At 43.8% G+C, this 16501-nt stretch overlaps 1 protein-coding gene across 1 annotated transcript in view; it reads left to right on the forward strand.

Annotated features, from left to right (window-relative positions):
* Positions 1 to 16501, forward strand: part of LOC137436096 (potassium/sodium hyperpolarization-activated cyclic nucleotide-gated channel 2-like) — a 231967-nt gene that overhangs the window by 166879 nt on the left and 48587 nt on the right. The window contains exons 4-5 of the mRNA XM_068129812.2: positions 9122 to 9340; positions 11827 to 11973. Coding sequence (XP_067985913.1) covers positions 9122 to 9340; positions 11827 to 11973 — 366 coding nt within the window. The remainder of the gene's footprint in view (positions 1 to 9121; positions 9341 to 11826; positions 11974 to 16501) is intronic.

The following is a 16501-nucleotide window of genomic DNA, read 5'->3' on the forward strand; positions in this document are numbered from 1 at the left end:
AGATTGTTCCCTGCGGTACATGTGATGTCACGGTGGGCTACGATAACCATGAGTTTCACCTACCCCTGATCGTCATTCCTGGAAAGGGCCCTTCCTTACTCGGCAGGAACTGGTTGAGCATAATTCGACTGAAGTGGGAAAGCATTCATCAACTCCGGGCAGCCAACATTTCTCCTACCGCAGCATGCACACTCAAAAATGTGCTGGATACGTACCCGGATGTCTTCAAGGATGAGCTTGGAACCTTGAAAGGACATACGGCTAAACTCAGGGTTGACCGGGATGCCAATCCTATATTTTGCAGGGCTCGCCCAGTCCCTTTCGCCCTGCGTGAGCGGATTGACAAGGAACTGGATCATCTTGAAAATCTGGGGATCATCGAGCAAATCCAGTATGCCGAATGGGCGGCGCCCATCGTTCCGGTCATAAAATCGGACCAGTCCATCCACATATGTGGAGATTATAAAATGACCGTGAACAGGTGTTCTTCATTGGATAAATATCCAATCCCGAGGATCGAAGACCTCTATGCTCGTCTCACGGGAGGCAAGACTTTTACGAAACTCGATCTCAAATCCGCCTATCTACAGCTCTGCTTGGACGAGAATTCGAAACAGTATCTTACCATCAACACGCATCGTGGATTGTACAGGTACCACCGACTTAGTTTTGGAGTGAAATCTGCACCTGGAATTTATCAGCGTGTCATGGACAGTTTGTTTGCCGCCGAACGCATCGTCGTTTGTTACCAGGATGATATTCTGGTTACTGGTCGTACGGATGCGGAACATCTACAGAACCTGGAGAGAGTTCTGAAGAAGATTTCGGACTCCGGCCTACGTTTGCGTTGAGACAAGTGCAAGTTTATGGTGCCATCAGTCACGTACCTGGGTCATACGATTGATGCCGAGGGTCTACACCCGACAGATGAGAAAGTCCGAGCTATCAAGGATGCTCCTGCTCCACGAGACGTGACCGAATTGAAGTCATACCTCGGTTTGCTTCAGTTCTATGGTCGTTACATCCCGAATGTGACCGACGTTTTGGGCCCCCTTTATCGGCTTTTGAGGAAAGGAGTCTCCTGGAGCTGGGGGTTTACTGAACAATCAGCATTCCAGACCTCTAAGGATCTGCTCAAATCGTCCAATGTTCTCGTTCATTTTGATCCAGAGAAGGATCTTGTGCTGACATGCGATGCCTGTCGGTATGGAGTGGGGAGTGTATTATCACACGTGATGCCTGACGGTACGAAAAGACCGGTTGCATTTGCATCCAGAACGTTGCCCCGGCAGAGAAAAACTATTCCCAACTTGACAAGGAAGGATTGGGAATCGTTTTCGGCGTCGGCAAATTTCGCCTGTACCTTCTTGGACATCATTTCACGATTCGCACTGATCACAAGCCGCTGATCAGTCTGTTTGGTCCAACTAAGGCGACATCTGACACACTACCGCCCAGGATCATCCGCTGGTCCCTGTTTCTCGCTGCTTATGACTACACCATATGTTATAAGCCCGGTTCATCTATCGCAAATGCAGATGCCATGAGTCGGTTACCCCTTCCAGAATCCGTTGATGATTCGCCTACACCAGGATCCATTATCGCACTGATGGATCATCTGGAAGATTGTGCTGTCGATTCCGGCCAGATCCGCACTCATACTCGACGAGACCCCGTTCTGTCCAGAACTGTCCAGGCTGTACAGCTTGGATGGCATTTGCTACCTGAGGGTGACCCAGATTTTGCGGCTTTTAAAGCACGTAAAAACGAACTCAGCGTGGAAAATGGTTGCCTACTCTGGGGATGTCGTGTCGTGATCCCGAAAAATCTGCGTTCCAGGGTCATGGATGAAATCCATGACTGTCACCCCGGGATTGTGAAGATGAAGTCACTCGCCAGAAACTATGTGTGGTGGCCGAATCTTGATGCTGATATCGAACATCATGTTCGACATTGTTACCCCTGCCAGAGCACCCGGAATACACCTGCGAAAGCGCCACTGCATCCCTGGGAATGGCCCAGCGAACCGTGGCATCGCCTACATCTCGATTATGCCGGGTCTATTAACGGCAGCATGATTCTAATAATTACGGACGCGCACACAAAATGGATCGATGCCTATGTGACGCGTGGTACTACGTCAGCCATTGTCATCGAAAGACTCAGACGCTGTTTCGCCACTCATGGTCTGCCCAGGATGATCGTGAGTGATAACGGTTCGTGTTTTTCCAGTACCGAGTTTGCCAAGTTCACACGTCGGAACGGCATCAAACATAAGTTTGTCAGCCCACATCACCAGGCTTCAAATGGCTTGGCCGAACGATCCGTAGGAATCATCAAATCCGGATTGCAGAAACTTCAGGAGGGAACCCTGGAAACAAAGCTGTCTCGTCTCCTGTTCAAATACCGTAGCACGGCACAATCAACAACCGGTGCAGCTCCGTCTGAGTTATTGATGAAACGACACTTGAGATCGACACTTGACAATCTCAAACCAGACATATCATCAAATGTTTATCAGAGCCAGCTTAATCAAAAGTTGGTGCACGCACGATAAGACGTCCAACAGTCGATGTATCAACATTGGAGATCCAGTGTTTGCCCGAAATTTTGGTGCAGGTGCGACGTGGCTACCGGGGGACATCATCGAGAAGCCAGGTCCACTGTCCTGTGTGATTCGCCTGCAGGACGGCCGCGAAATTCGTCGACCTCAGGACCACATAACCTACCGTCATTGTGAGTCGATGGAGCCTGTAGCATCGTCACAGTCAGGACAACAGTTCGACCCGCCACTGCCGGAGATCGTCGTGGCCGCTCCAGCCGGCTCGGATGCCCCGAAAACCTCTGCAAACGCTCCACCCTTCGTGGAGACCAAAGGAATCACCTCGGACTCTGTATCCACTGGTACACCGCGACCCAAAGGAATCACCTCGGACTCTGTATCCACTGGTACACCGCGACCCAAAGGAATCACCTCGGACTCTGTATCCACTGGTACACCGCGATGCTCAATGCGTGAGAGAAAAGCACCCGACCGGTTGAATCTTTGAAGATGTTTTTTTTCACGGTGACACATGTTCTATTTTCACGTTGACACATGTTATATTTTCACGTATTTTCATTATTCTCATAACCGTTTGCACACATATTTTCACATGTTTTGGAAATGTTGCTTTTGAAATGTCAATTCTGGAAATCTAGCACGTATTGCTCGTGGTAATTTTGGACTTAAAGGGGAGGATGTCATGTATGCAGTGCAAATATTCACCGTTGTATCCCTACACCGGGACCGGGTTGTATCCCTACGCGAGACTCTCGGATGGCGCTGCTGTGAATCGGGCCTTGATCGGCAGAGTGAATAAACGCGTACGACAATTGATCGCAGTTTGTCGAGATACTTTACACCATCCCCGGTCACTGTTCCCACCAGATACTCAAACCCATTTGCGTGTCTGATCTCCTTTCCCTCTAACCTGATATTCATATTTCCCACATCACCTCCATCTTCTCCATGCTCATCTTCAGCCCATGCTTCCCAAATGCCTCCTTCCATTCCACTCCTCAAGTATTTCTTGCATCTCCCACCTACTCTCCACCATAACAGCCAGATCGTCCGCTTACAACATCCTCCCCATACAACCCCACATGTTCATCTTCCTGTTTACCAGCTCCCTCACGATGATAAACATGAGTGGGCTGAGAGAGCTTCCCTGCCTCAAACTAATGTTCAAGCTGAACTTCTCCGACATTCCAGGATCAGCCACAACTCTTTTATTCGTTCCCTTGTACACCCATTCGACCGATCTAACTTCTTCTTCCGGCACTTCCATCCATCGCAGTGTCACCATCACCATCTCTCTCGGGACAGTGTCGTAGGCCTTCAGTATTCACAAATTCCAATGCCATATCATCTTACACCAACAACCTCTTCTCCACCAGCTGTCTCAAGGTGAACAACCCATCCGTTGTCCCTCTACCCTCTGTAAACCACTGCTGCTCTTCTCTGATCTCAATCTCTACACTCTTCCTTATCCTCCCGTCCAGAATCCTCTCCAGCACCTTCATAACATGACTTAGGAATGTAATGCGCCTGTACTTCCCCGGATCTTGAACATCGCCCTTCCTCTTCCATATCGGCACAATTAACCCTGTCCTCCAATCTTGCAGAACCGAACCCTCTCTCATACATACATTCAACAATCTCTTTGTCCAGTTGACTCCGATTTCTCCCACTGTAATTATCATCTCTGTACACACCTCATTAATGCCTGATGCTCTTCCCTTCTTCATTGTCTTCAATGCCATCCGCACCGCCTCCTCCTGATCTTCACGAACTCCACAATTCTCTCAACATAACATAACAGCTCCAGCTCTCCGCTGCCCCTTCCCTGGTTCAATAGCTCTGCGGAATATTCTTCCCACACCTTCAATACTGCAACCCTCTCTGTCACCATCCTCTCGCCACCATCCTTAATCACCGCCGCCCCCCCCCCCCCCTCCTCATGTCCTGACTATCTTCATCCCTGTCATGAGCCAATTTATAAATCTTCTTCTCACCATCCTCTTCCAACTTGTTGTACACCTCATCTTCCATACCATTCCTCGCCTTATCCACAGCTCTCCTTGATGCTTTCGTCATTTGCCCATACAGGTGCAACAATCCCGCATCTGGCTGCCTCCTTGATCTTCTCTATCCTCTTCCAAACCTTATTTTCACCAACTGCCTTCGCTACTTCCTCTGTCCACCATACCTGGTTTCTATGACTTTACGATGCCCCCTTTCCTGACATCCTTCCATGCAACACTTCTGCAATTCCCCTAAATACCTCTCAATACTTCTTCCAGCTTCCTCCAAACCATCTGCTTCTTCGCTAAGGTTCTCATACCTGGCCCTCATCTTCTAATTGTACTCTATGACGCCGTTGCCCTTACACTTCTCCCACCTAATAATCTTCTGACCCCTGTTCTTAACTTCCCTCCTTTTTTTGATCCATACCACAAACACCACAGGCTTGTGCTGGGTGGTAACATGCTCTTGCAACACTGCCTTACAATCCTTAACCCTCCACAACTGTCCGTTCCTTATCACCACCAAATCCAGTTCTGTGCTGTCCACTCCTATTGATAATCTTGTGGGTTTCCCACTTTTGAAAGAATGAACCAGCGATGGCCATCCGATTCCTCGCCACTAGCTCTCAACCATCTCTATTCCTCGTTCACCAACCACATTTACCAACACATTCCTCTTCACCTGGCCCCGCTACTCCCATGTGTGCATTGAAGTCCCCCGCAATGCACAGCATCACCTCTAGCTCAAGCACTTCCATCATCCTCTCCAGTGCATCCCTGAGTTCCTGCTTCTCCGCTCCCGTCCTTGCCATTTGTGGCCCATGTACCAACATAACACACACCATTTGCCTCTGTATCATCACCCATGCCATAACTATCCATCCCTCCCATCTTTCCACTCTGACCACCTGCTTGCTAATCTCTTCGATAATTTTATGCCAACGCCATGACTTCTTCCATCCGCACCCGCCTGCAACAGCTTGTACCCTCCTAACCAACTTCCTTTCCATTTGGTCTCCTGCACACACAACACTTCCAAGCTCCTTCTCTGCATCATCTCCATCACCTTGACTCCTCTCCCCTCCAATGATCCCACATTCAAACTACCGAGCTAAACCTCGCTTTTGAACCACTACCCACCTGGCAGCGCCAGTACCGTCTTGATTAGTTTGGGGCATTCAGGTCATCAATCAGCAGCGCTGTCCAGGCTGTCCTGCCTGGACCTACTACACTAGCCTGTCGTCCCCATAGTGTGCACACACGCACACACACACATACACACACACACCTCTTTCGCCGCTCGCCCTCCCCCTACCCCCTTGTTCTCATCTTGCATGATGACTTCTCTCAGAGGCCTGTGAAAAGGCAGGCCCTCAGTCCAGGCCAATGTTCATGTGACATTCTGCTGTCCTCATTTAGGCCAAGAAGCAATGTTCTCCATCATTAACCAAAGTTGCTTCTGATAAGACGTTTAATTTTGTGATATTAGGCTAATACAGCTGAGATTTGAATTTTTGTTTATGTCTGCCGAAAAAAACAATTGCTGAGGCAGGGTTCTCTACAGTGCATGGCACATTAGCAGAGTCATTTGCCATGTGTCTGTGCTTCCCTTAATTGCTTACACCTCGCTTACTGTGTTGCTGAGTTAACAATTAATGTATCACTCCTCAATGCGCTTCCTAATGCCAAGTAACAAGTCTATATTTTTCATGCCATATGCAAGGCACAGAGTTTGCAGTGTAGTTGTGAATGACTAGATGTAAGTTGTGGGTATTTGATAACAGTTATTGAACAATGGAACTGTGACGTCATGACAAGCACATTCTGTAAGATACTGCATCTGGGTCAAGCTTATTTGTTTTCTGGATGAACAGTGTTTAAAAAAAATGAAAGTATTTGTTTCAATTGGATTGAAGCCTAAATACAACATCGATTGGAAGTGAGAATTGGAAACTTGGCGAGACACAATTTGCTATAAATTTGTGAGCTTTCTCGAACTTTAACGAGGGAGGAAAGGAAGGAATAATAATCATTCACTCACTCACCGCAGGCAGGTTGGTGGTCTTTCTGTCTTCTAGCGACTCCTCTCCGGCCTTGCTTCCCCTTCTCTGTCTGTGCTCTGTCCCCCAAATATTCCTACAGGTCGCACAAGATCTGCCGGCAACCCTCTTCTGGTGAAATTGCCAAAATCTAGGCTCTCTGCTCACCTTCACTATTTCAATCCTCTTTTGTCCCACCTCTGGAACAAACTCCCTCACTCTCTTCAATCGCACTCCTCCCTGCAGGTCTTTAAAACAGCTGTTCACCACCATCTCTTATCTTCCCCCACCCAAAACCTTGATCTTTTCTACCCACGTTAATTCACCCCAGATCCACTTTTCTGAAATACCAACTTCTTTCCTGGAAGTCCTAGCTGTGTCCATCTGTTTTATACCTCTCCCACCTCCCCCAAGCCCTCTCCCTCCCACAGATCTCCCGATGTCCCTGCTCTCAAATGTTGTACTTGTGTGCTTCCCCCTCTCTCCCCATCTTGTCTCCTGCTCCATTTATTTCGTCTTATGTGTCCGTTTTTGTTTTTTTTTGTCATTAATGTTAGCTCTTGCATGAGTCTCGATCTTGTATACAAAAAAATAAAAAATAAAAAAAGACGACTGCCCCCATACTCCTCACCCATCATAATGATAAAGTGTAATATGGGACATGTTCTCTAGGCTTTTCAGTTCAAACTAAAATGGCACATGGTAGAGCGCATATCACCGCCATCCTGAACAGTTTACGTTTTAAAAAATCCTACTGATAGGTTGGATCTGCATCCGCACCTTAACCAAAATCTAATCGGCTTGTTATTGTCACCTACCCAAATCATCCACCATTTTTTGTCATAATCCGTCCACAACTTTTTGAAACATCGTGCTGTATATCGTTTTTGGCTCTATCTCTCAATGGTGAAGAATCACTTAAAATAAAATTCTAGCATCTGGATCCAAACCCAGATCTTCACCAAAATCTAATAATTTCGTCCTCATCGCAAACCCAACCTCGCCACCAAATTTCGTCTGAACGTGTCCACAACTTTTTGAGATATCCTGGTCACAAACAGACAGACAATCAAACAGGGGTGAATACAAAACCTCCATCCACCTTTGGTGGCGGAGGTAATTAAGATGCACATTATGGATTTTTATGGGATAAGTTATTGGATTTCATAAATAGCAGCAATTCAACAATATGCCGAGAAGACTGAAATGAAAGTTAACAAAATCGAATTATATGCACTCGCATGATGAGATGGATAAAGGTTTCATTATTGAGTCAGTCCAATACTTGGAAAACTAAATAATTTTTAGCAATCCAAAGGGAGCAGGGGTCAGCAGGATGTGTAATATGGTAAACTTGGAAGAAAAAAAAGAGTTAGAAAGAGATGGATAATTGAGCGAATACACCATGGGAAAACCTTTTTTTTTTCCTTTTTTCTTTTTTTTGGAAACTAACTTAGTGGAAAACTGACTTTTTGATGTTTTTTTTTCTTTCTTGTATACAAAATCGAGGTTCGTGAAAGAGCTAACATTAATCACACAAAAAGTCAAACCGACACATAAAACACAAAATACGGGGAGCGGTAGACAAGATGGGGAGAGAAAGGGAAGGACACAAACACATCATTTGAGAGCAGGGACATCGAGAGAAATGTGGGAGGGAGAGGGCTTGGGGGGAGGTGGGAGAGGTATAAAACATAGGGACACTGCAAGGACTTCCAGGAAAGAAGTTAGAATTTTAAAAAAAAGTGTATCTGGGGTGAATTAGTGGGGGTAGAAAAGATCAAGGTTTTGGATGGGGGAAGATAAGAGATGGTGGTGAACAGCTGTTTTAAAGACCTGGAGGGAGGAGTGGGATTGAAGGGAGTGGGGGAGTTTGTTCCAGAGGCGGGAGAAAAGAGGAATGAAAGAGTGAAGGTGAGCAGAGAGATTAGATTTTGGCAGTTTAACCATAAGAGGGTTGCAGGCAGATCTTGTGCGACCTGTAGAAATATTTGGGGAACAGAGCACAGAGAGAGCTGGGGGAGCAAGGCCGGAGAGGAGTCGGTAGAAGACAGAAAGACCACCAACCTGCCTGCGGTGAGTGAGTGAAAGGCCCTCGGAGATAGCTTCATCGCAGGAGATTCCAATGATTCTGAAAGCTTTGGTTTCTACAGCGTGAAGCTGAGCTAGGTGTGAGGCAGGAGCACCAGCCCAGAGGGGAGAGCAGTATTCCATTGAGCTGCGGATGAAAGCCTCGTTTGTGGTGAGGAGCTCAGGTGTGCCAAGGAAGGACTTCGCACGACGGAGGATGCCCAGTCGGCGACTGGCTTTGGAGACCAGCTTGGAAATGTGGTTTTCCCAAGAAAGATAAATAGCATATCGGAAGATAGCATAAACAGTCATTCATATTTGTGCAAGGTGATTAGCCGGGAGATTGGATTAGTGAAGAATGTTCATCTCTATTTGATTTTCTTTGTGTAAAAGTGATTTTTTTTCCCCCTCATGTTCTTCCTACCTTCTCTTCCCATCCGAAGAACCAGACGTGGGAGACACAGTACTCTTACGCATTGTTCATGGCCATGAGCCACATGCTGTGCATTGGTTACGGGCATCAGGCTCCCCTTGCCATGACAGATGTGTGGCTTACCATGCTGAGCATGATCGTGGGGGCTACGTGCTATGCCATGTTTATCGGCCATGCCACTGCGCTCATACAGTCACTCGACTCTTCACGCAGGCAGTATCAGGAAAAGGTCAGTGTCTCGTTTTTATATATGATACGTGATCTATTTGATGCATGTTGAAATAGCAATTTTCTTGCTTTTTCCAGTGTAGCCTTCCACTTTCATCCATGATGGTATTAGGCAGCTACCCAGTGAAGGGTGTGGAAGACAACTTCAACAATAACGTTGCTTTCATATCCTTGCCATCCTCAGGTTAGTGATGGTCAGGTATCTATCTGATCTGCTGGATTAGCTCAGTAAGTCGAACCAGACTTAGGTTGAATTTAATACTTAATATGTGAAGGCAAATGTGTACCCAAAGTGTCCATACAGTGTCTTCAGAAAGTATTCACATCCCTTGACTTTTTTCACATTTTGTTGTGTTACATCCTGAATTAAAAATGGATTTAATTTTTTTTCCCCACTGATCTACACATAATAGCCCATAATGTCAAAGTGGAATTTTGTCTTTGGAATTTTTTTACATAATAATTAAAAATGAAATGCAAAATTTTCTAATTTACAAAAGTATTCAATCCCCGGAGTCAGTACCTCATAGCAGCACCTTTGGCAGTGATTACAGCTTCGAGTCTTCTTGTGTATGTCTTTATCAGCTTTGTACATCTGGATTTGGGAAGTTTCTCCCATTCTTCCTTGCACATTTTCTCAAGCTCTGTCAAGTTGGATGGGGAGCGTCTGTGAACAGCAATCTTCAAGTATTTCCACAGATTCTCAATGGGATTCAAGTCTGGGATTGGGCTGGGCCACTCAAGGACGTTCACATTCTTGTTCTGAAGCCATTCCAGTGTTTCTTTGGCTGGATGGTTGGGGTTATTATCCTGTTGGAATGTAAATCTTCACTCCAGTCTAATGTTTTTGCACTCTGAAGCAGGTTCTCCTCAAGGATTTGCCTGTATTTGCCTCTATTCGTTGTTCCATCTATCCTTAGAAGTCCTCAGTCCTTGCCAGTGAAAAGCATCCCCATAGCATGATGCTGCCACCATCATGCTTCACGGTGGGGATGGTCTTAGATGGGTGATGAGCTGTGCTTGGTTTCCATTATACGTAGCGCTTTGAATTCAGGCCAAATAGTTCAATTTTCATCTCGTCAGACCACAGAATATTTTGCCTCGTGCTCTCACAGTCTTTCACGTACCTTTCTGCAATCTCCAGGCGTGTTGTCTTGTGCCTTTTCTCAGGAGTGTCTTTGATGATGATTATTATTATGTTGATTGTGACAATATTTGTGCTAGATTTTCTACATAATCATGACGTCATAATTTACTATGAATGTTGCACAATGCATATTTACATTTAACAATGGAATTCTCATCACTTAACGATACATGTGAAAAACTTTTGAAAGATTTTTTAAATTATAACAAGAGCTTGTTTATTTTCAGCTGATGAAAATAATGGAAGAGCTTGTGAAAAATAAACTGCATAAGTCACAATCCGTCAGGGATGGAAGGGAATGAACAGTTCACCTCATGTTGAACAGGCAGCCATTTGTAGCTGCAGTGTTTTTCAGTTGTAATAATTGGTGTCAGATTTATCATGGGCGGGTGGTGAGTTGTTATCATGAAAGTTCGAGGGAAGGAGCGGAGTTGTAAGAGAACGCGGAAGGTGTCAAAAGAAAATTTGGTGAGCAGCCAAATGGGATATATGGAAGAAGACAAACAGCGGGTTAATACATGAAAACATACGGATGATAAAAGACCAGAGGAGAGCTAGCACTCCATATTTCATATCGCACAGCTTATTGAGGGGGTTGGTGGAGGGAGACGGCAGGGGGAATCTATATCAAAACCAATGTAACACAGCTGGCATTTGTAAACCTAATGTCCTCCTTGTCAGCAAAACAAAAATTGGTTGATAGAAATATAAAGCAAACAGTCCAGAGCCAGCCTGACTGCTGAACAACATCATTAGAGCAAGGACAGAGCTTGCAGGATGGCTTAGGTGTATGCGCACTTGCCTCTAACGTGTTTAGCCTGGGTTCGAATCCCGACCCGGCTATAAACTGTCATCCCGGTGTTTCACATGCAGGGTGATTCATCAGTGAGTGTGCCGTCCCTCCAGTTATATCAGGCACACCAACGGATGCCATTAGTTGGTGGACGTTAAAGATTCCATGGTGTCCTTCATGAAGAGTGGGCGAGTAATTTCCGGAACCAGTAAGAAATTACACATTCTTGCCCTAACCTACAGGGAGCACTGCATGTGCAGCCTTGTGCTGCATACGAAAGAAGAAGAAGAAGAAGAAGAAGCTAAATCAAAAAAAATAATTAATGTTTTTTTAGAGCATCATAACAGTGGATTTGCTATTTGCATCAAGAACTGCATTTCTCCCTGTCTGTGTTTCACACGCTTTAGATTGATGTCTATGCTCTTTTCGCACTAAGTTTAATGAAAACATTTCGAGAAATGCATGAGAAATTTTAAAAATATAGGTTCAGGAGTTGTCGAGGATAAGGATATTTTTGCTATGCCTCATGGCTCATTTCTTTCCACAGTACAAGCAAGTGGAACAGTACATGTCGTTCCACAAACTACCTGCTGGAGTACGTCAACGCATTCATGAATATTATGAGCACCGCTACCAGGGGAAAATGTTTGATGAGGACAGCATTCTTGGGGAGCTGAATGAACCACTACGCCATGTGAGTACCTTTGCTGTGCAACTCCTGCTGTGTAGTGTACCCCTTTATAACCAACCATTTGTCTTTTATTCTTAATGCAGGCCAAGTTTATATCGCACGACTCAAACAGAAAACTTGTGATGGAATCGGATGTGTAAACGCCAACCAGATAAAGGGTTAACGTCTCACGGTGGACTACATATTCTCATTTAAAATCAAACCATATGCTCAAGGATTATCAGATTGAAACTGATTTTCTTAAAGACCATTTGATATGAATTTTAGTTTTGAAATTAAGCATAGATATTAAAACGATGACAACACCAAAGGATTTTCGTGTTCTCAAAATATTGCTGCTAACAGAGTAATTTGCCTTCTATAAAAATGGTCTTAATTGTACACGACGCCTTTCGTATTCCATTTCCAGGCGCTGCATGACGTCATTGCCAGGCGCCGAAGGGGGCCCGGCGATGACGCACGCTGAAAGGGAGTACTCGGTTTTCACTCTGGTTTCTTGCTTTCTTTCTTTCTTGTTTTCTTGTTTGTTTGTTTGTCCGGGCGATATCTCAGCCATCCTTTGAGCTAGGAAGCTGAAATTTGGTACAATAGTGAGCAATGCTTTGGCAACAACTTCATTTCTTATTTTGTGATTAATCAATTAATTAAATAGTTACTTAATTATTATCGATTAATTGAATGGAAGTAGTAGGACGGGGATGTAGAGGACGGGGAAGGAAGTAGAGGACGGGGAAGACCGAGAAAGACTTGGCTAAAGGTGGTGGAAGAAGAAATGCGGGCAAGGGGGTTAACAAGGAGAGATGCAGAAAATAGGGCAAAATGGAGAAGATTGTCATGGGGCCCTCAAGGCTAACCCCCGCTCTAGCAAGGAAAATGGCCTTAAAATGCATGTTGTTGTTGTTGTGTTGTTGTAAGTACTTATTTATTTCCTTTCTCTTCTGGGCATTATCTCAGGCACCTTTTGAGTTAGGAAGCTGATATTTGGACAGGACAATGACCAAGTGATTTGACTGTAAAGGCTATTTTTGATTTATTGATTAATCCGTTAATTGAGTAATTATTCAATTACTCAATTAATGACTTCATAAAAAAATTCAAGTTACAGAAACAGTGGTGGTTTAGATATTATATTAGCCAATTGATTACTAATTTAATTATTTTACCATTATTATTTATTTATTTTCATTATTAATCACTTATTTATTTTCTTTCTCATCTGGACAATATCTCAGGCACCTTTTGAGCTAGGTAGCTGATATTCGGACACGACGGCGACCAAGTTATGCGGCTAGAAAGGATATTGTTGATTTATTGATTAATTAATTAATTAATTATTGATTCATAAAATCTTTTTTATTTTTTATTAATGACTTATTTAATTACTTTTCAAAAAGGTACCGCTTCAGATGAAACACTGGTGGTTGAGGTATTTTATTAGCCAATTGATGAATAAATATTTTACGATTATTATATATTGATTTACGCAAATTAATCAATCAATTATTGTACACCTCTCCCTCCCAATACCATCTCTATGTGCTGCACGGTGGTATGGCCAGGCGCCTAAGGCGTCCCAGCAGTGCCGCGTACAAGAGGATGTTATTTATTTGGCATGGGGGCGGTGTACTTGTTTTATTTTTTGTTTATAATTTTATAATTTTTTCACCAATCCTTCAATACAATTGTTTTTTTATCGTCAAGAAGAAGGCATATCATTATCCCCATGCTTTTTCAAAAAATGGGGAATATTGTAATCGGCTCCATCTGTCTGTCTGTTTGTCTCTCTGTGCATCACGCTATCTCATCATAAACGGTTGGGCAGAAATTGCGCCCAACAACTCACTGCTAAAACTCCCAAACTCTGTCTGTGTCTCGCACGCTTTAGATTTATTCCTCATTCTTTCATCTTTTTCCCGCCTATGGAACCGACTTCTACATTCTCTTCAATCTCATTCTTCCCTCCAGATCCTCAAGAAAGCTGTTCACCATGTCATGGAGGGGTGTACACTAAATAGAATGTCCACACCTCAAGAACAATGTCAAAGATTTAATTCAATGGAGAAGCCTCACTCAAATATAATAAGGATTACAACACAGTTTAACAGTACTATGCTGGCGTACTCAAACGGGACTCCATACAACATATCAAGCAAGTTTTTTTGCCCAATTTGGTTTGCATCTTGTCTTGTATTTGGGGAGACAAAATAAATTATTCTGTGCTTTGGGGCGTCCGACTGAGCGATGAGAGTTCAAACAAGAGGTCAGGGATTCAGACAAGCAGGCGCAGTGAAGCATCTGGTTTACATTTCAGCATAAGCCATAAAGATAAGCATTTTAGGAAAAAGGAATCCTGACATTCCACTCTGTCTGGAAAAACAGTTTCATGGTTTAAAAAAAAGAAATATTGTATTTCATCTTTGCACAGATTATCAATGTAATCTTTACACAGATTTTATCACCATAAGAGAATGTACAAAAATGGTTTAACCATTTAAATAAAAAGTATCCAAAATCTTAAAACCTATCCCTTTGAAAAAGAAAAAATATTCTAAAACCCGGACATTTTCAGGTATTTTAAAAACACGGCAAGACGGAGATTTAAGAACTGAAAAGGAGGACATGTCCGAGAAAAAATTGGCGTATGGTAACCATAGTTAACCCTTACCCCATCCTCCCCTCTCAAGCCCATCCTTTCCAATTTTCCAGTTTTTCCTTCTTGAGAGTTTGCTTCTGTCTCCATCTTGTTTACCCCATGCACTCTCCCCTACTGCTCATTCTTCCCTGCATCCATTATTTATTTATTTATTTATTTATGTTTAAGTCTCCAGTCATAGACTATATAGTCCTCATCGAGGCCTGGCCTTAAATATAGAGCTGCATTGATAGAAAAGTGAAGAAAGAGAGAATAGTCTAAGAGTTTTTAAGGAAGTAAAAAATCTGCTTTTTGAAAAGGGGAAGGTCGAAAGTGTTTGGAAATACATGAGAAGGTAAGGAGTTCCAGAGTTTGACAGTGGAGGGGAAGAAACAAACACCACTATGGCCCACCTTTGAGTTGCCAATGGACACACAATGATCATGCGATGTAGTGGTCCGTCGAGTATTTTGTGCTCTCACTAATGGCGGAGGTACGCAAGCAGCAAGTTATTGGGAGCAGAAACCGAAGTAATATCTGTAGAAAAGAGAAAGAGAACCAACTTTATGGCATAATTTGATTGGGAGAGTTGATAAGTCGGATTGCTTTGGATTCAATTTTGTCCAGTAAGTATGTGGAGCTATCACCTCTCCAGATGTGAGAGCAGTACTCCATACAAGGACGAATCAATCCTTTATATAGTTGAAGCAACTGTTGAGAGGAGAAGAATCTTCGACATCTGAACAGGACTCCTAGTTTCTTTGAGGCAGACTTAACTATTTGTGTAATGTGTTGATTCCAGGATAACTTTGATGTGAGGGTAAAACCTAGTAGGTTTATTGAAACACATGGTGTAATTGTGGAGCTTTCAAAGGAGATTGGAGAGTTGAAAGGAGTTTTAGAGAGAGATGGGAAGAAATTGAGTTTTAGAAACATTAAACTTAACTTGATTACATTTACCCCACTGGGAAATCTTGTCCAAATCCGAATTTAAAGAGGTGGCTGGGTTAGGTCTCCCTCCTTTGTCTAAATCTCCTTCTATTTTTCCCCTTTGTAATTAAACCACCCCCCTTCGCATAGTGTGAGAGGCTTATACCTGTAATCGGGTTTGTTTATAAAATTAATACCCCTAATTTTTAGCTCACCTGGAACAAAGTTCCGGGGAGCTTATGCGATGGCGCGTTGTCCGTCCGTCAGTCCGTCCGTCCGAAACACTTGCAACCTCTTATCCGAAACCGCTGAAGGGATTGTGACCAAACTTGGCACAAATGTTGTGTTGATATTTGTTGTGTTGTGACTAAAGTTTTTTCACAGCATAAAAAAAATCAGGGCCTATGGGGTTTTACCAGGGGTCAAAGTGGATCCAGGTTTGACCCCCCAAAATAGGAATTTGCTTTTTTCTCAGAAACTACACATACAATTGCGATGAAACTTGATCACAACCTTCATCACCCATGATGTACCGAAGTTTGTTCACGGCACTAAGAAAATCTACGTCTAAGGGGATCTACAGGGAGTCAAAGTGGGTCCAGGTTTGACCCCCCAAAATATATAATTGCTTTTTTCTCAGAAACTACAGACACGATTTCGATGAAACTTGACCACAACCTTCATCACCCATGATGGACCAAAGTTTGTTCACGGCATTCAAAAAAATCTGCCCCTTTATGGGTCTAGGGGGTGGGGGGGAATTGCCCCCCAAAATAGGTATTTGCTTTCTTCTCAGAAACTACACATGTAATTTCGATGAAACTTGACCACAACCTTCATCACCCATGATGTACCAATGTTTGTTCATGGCATTAGAAAAATTGGTGTCTGAGGAAGTATACGGGGTTGGGGGAGGGAGTATGGGTTGCCCCCCAAAATATGTATTTTCTTCTTTGTTTGTTTAAAGTC

The sequence above is a fragment of the Myxine glutinosa genome, chromosome 11, assembly GCF_964187855.1.
Source record: "Myxine glutinosa chromosome 11, kmMyxGlut1.1, whole genome shotgun sequence".
In the NCBI taxonomy this organism is placed as follows: Eukaryota; Metazoa; Chordata; class Myxini; order Myxiniformes; family Myxinidae; genus Myxine; species Myxine glutinosa.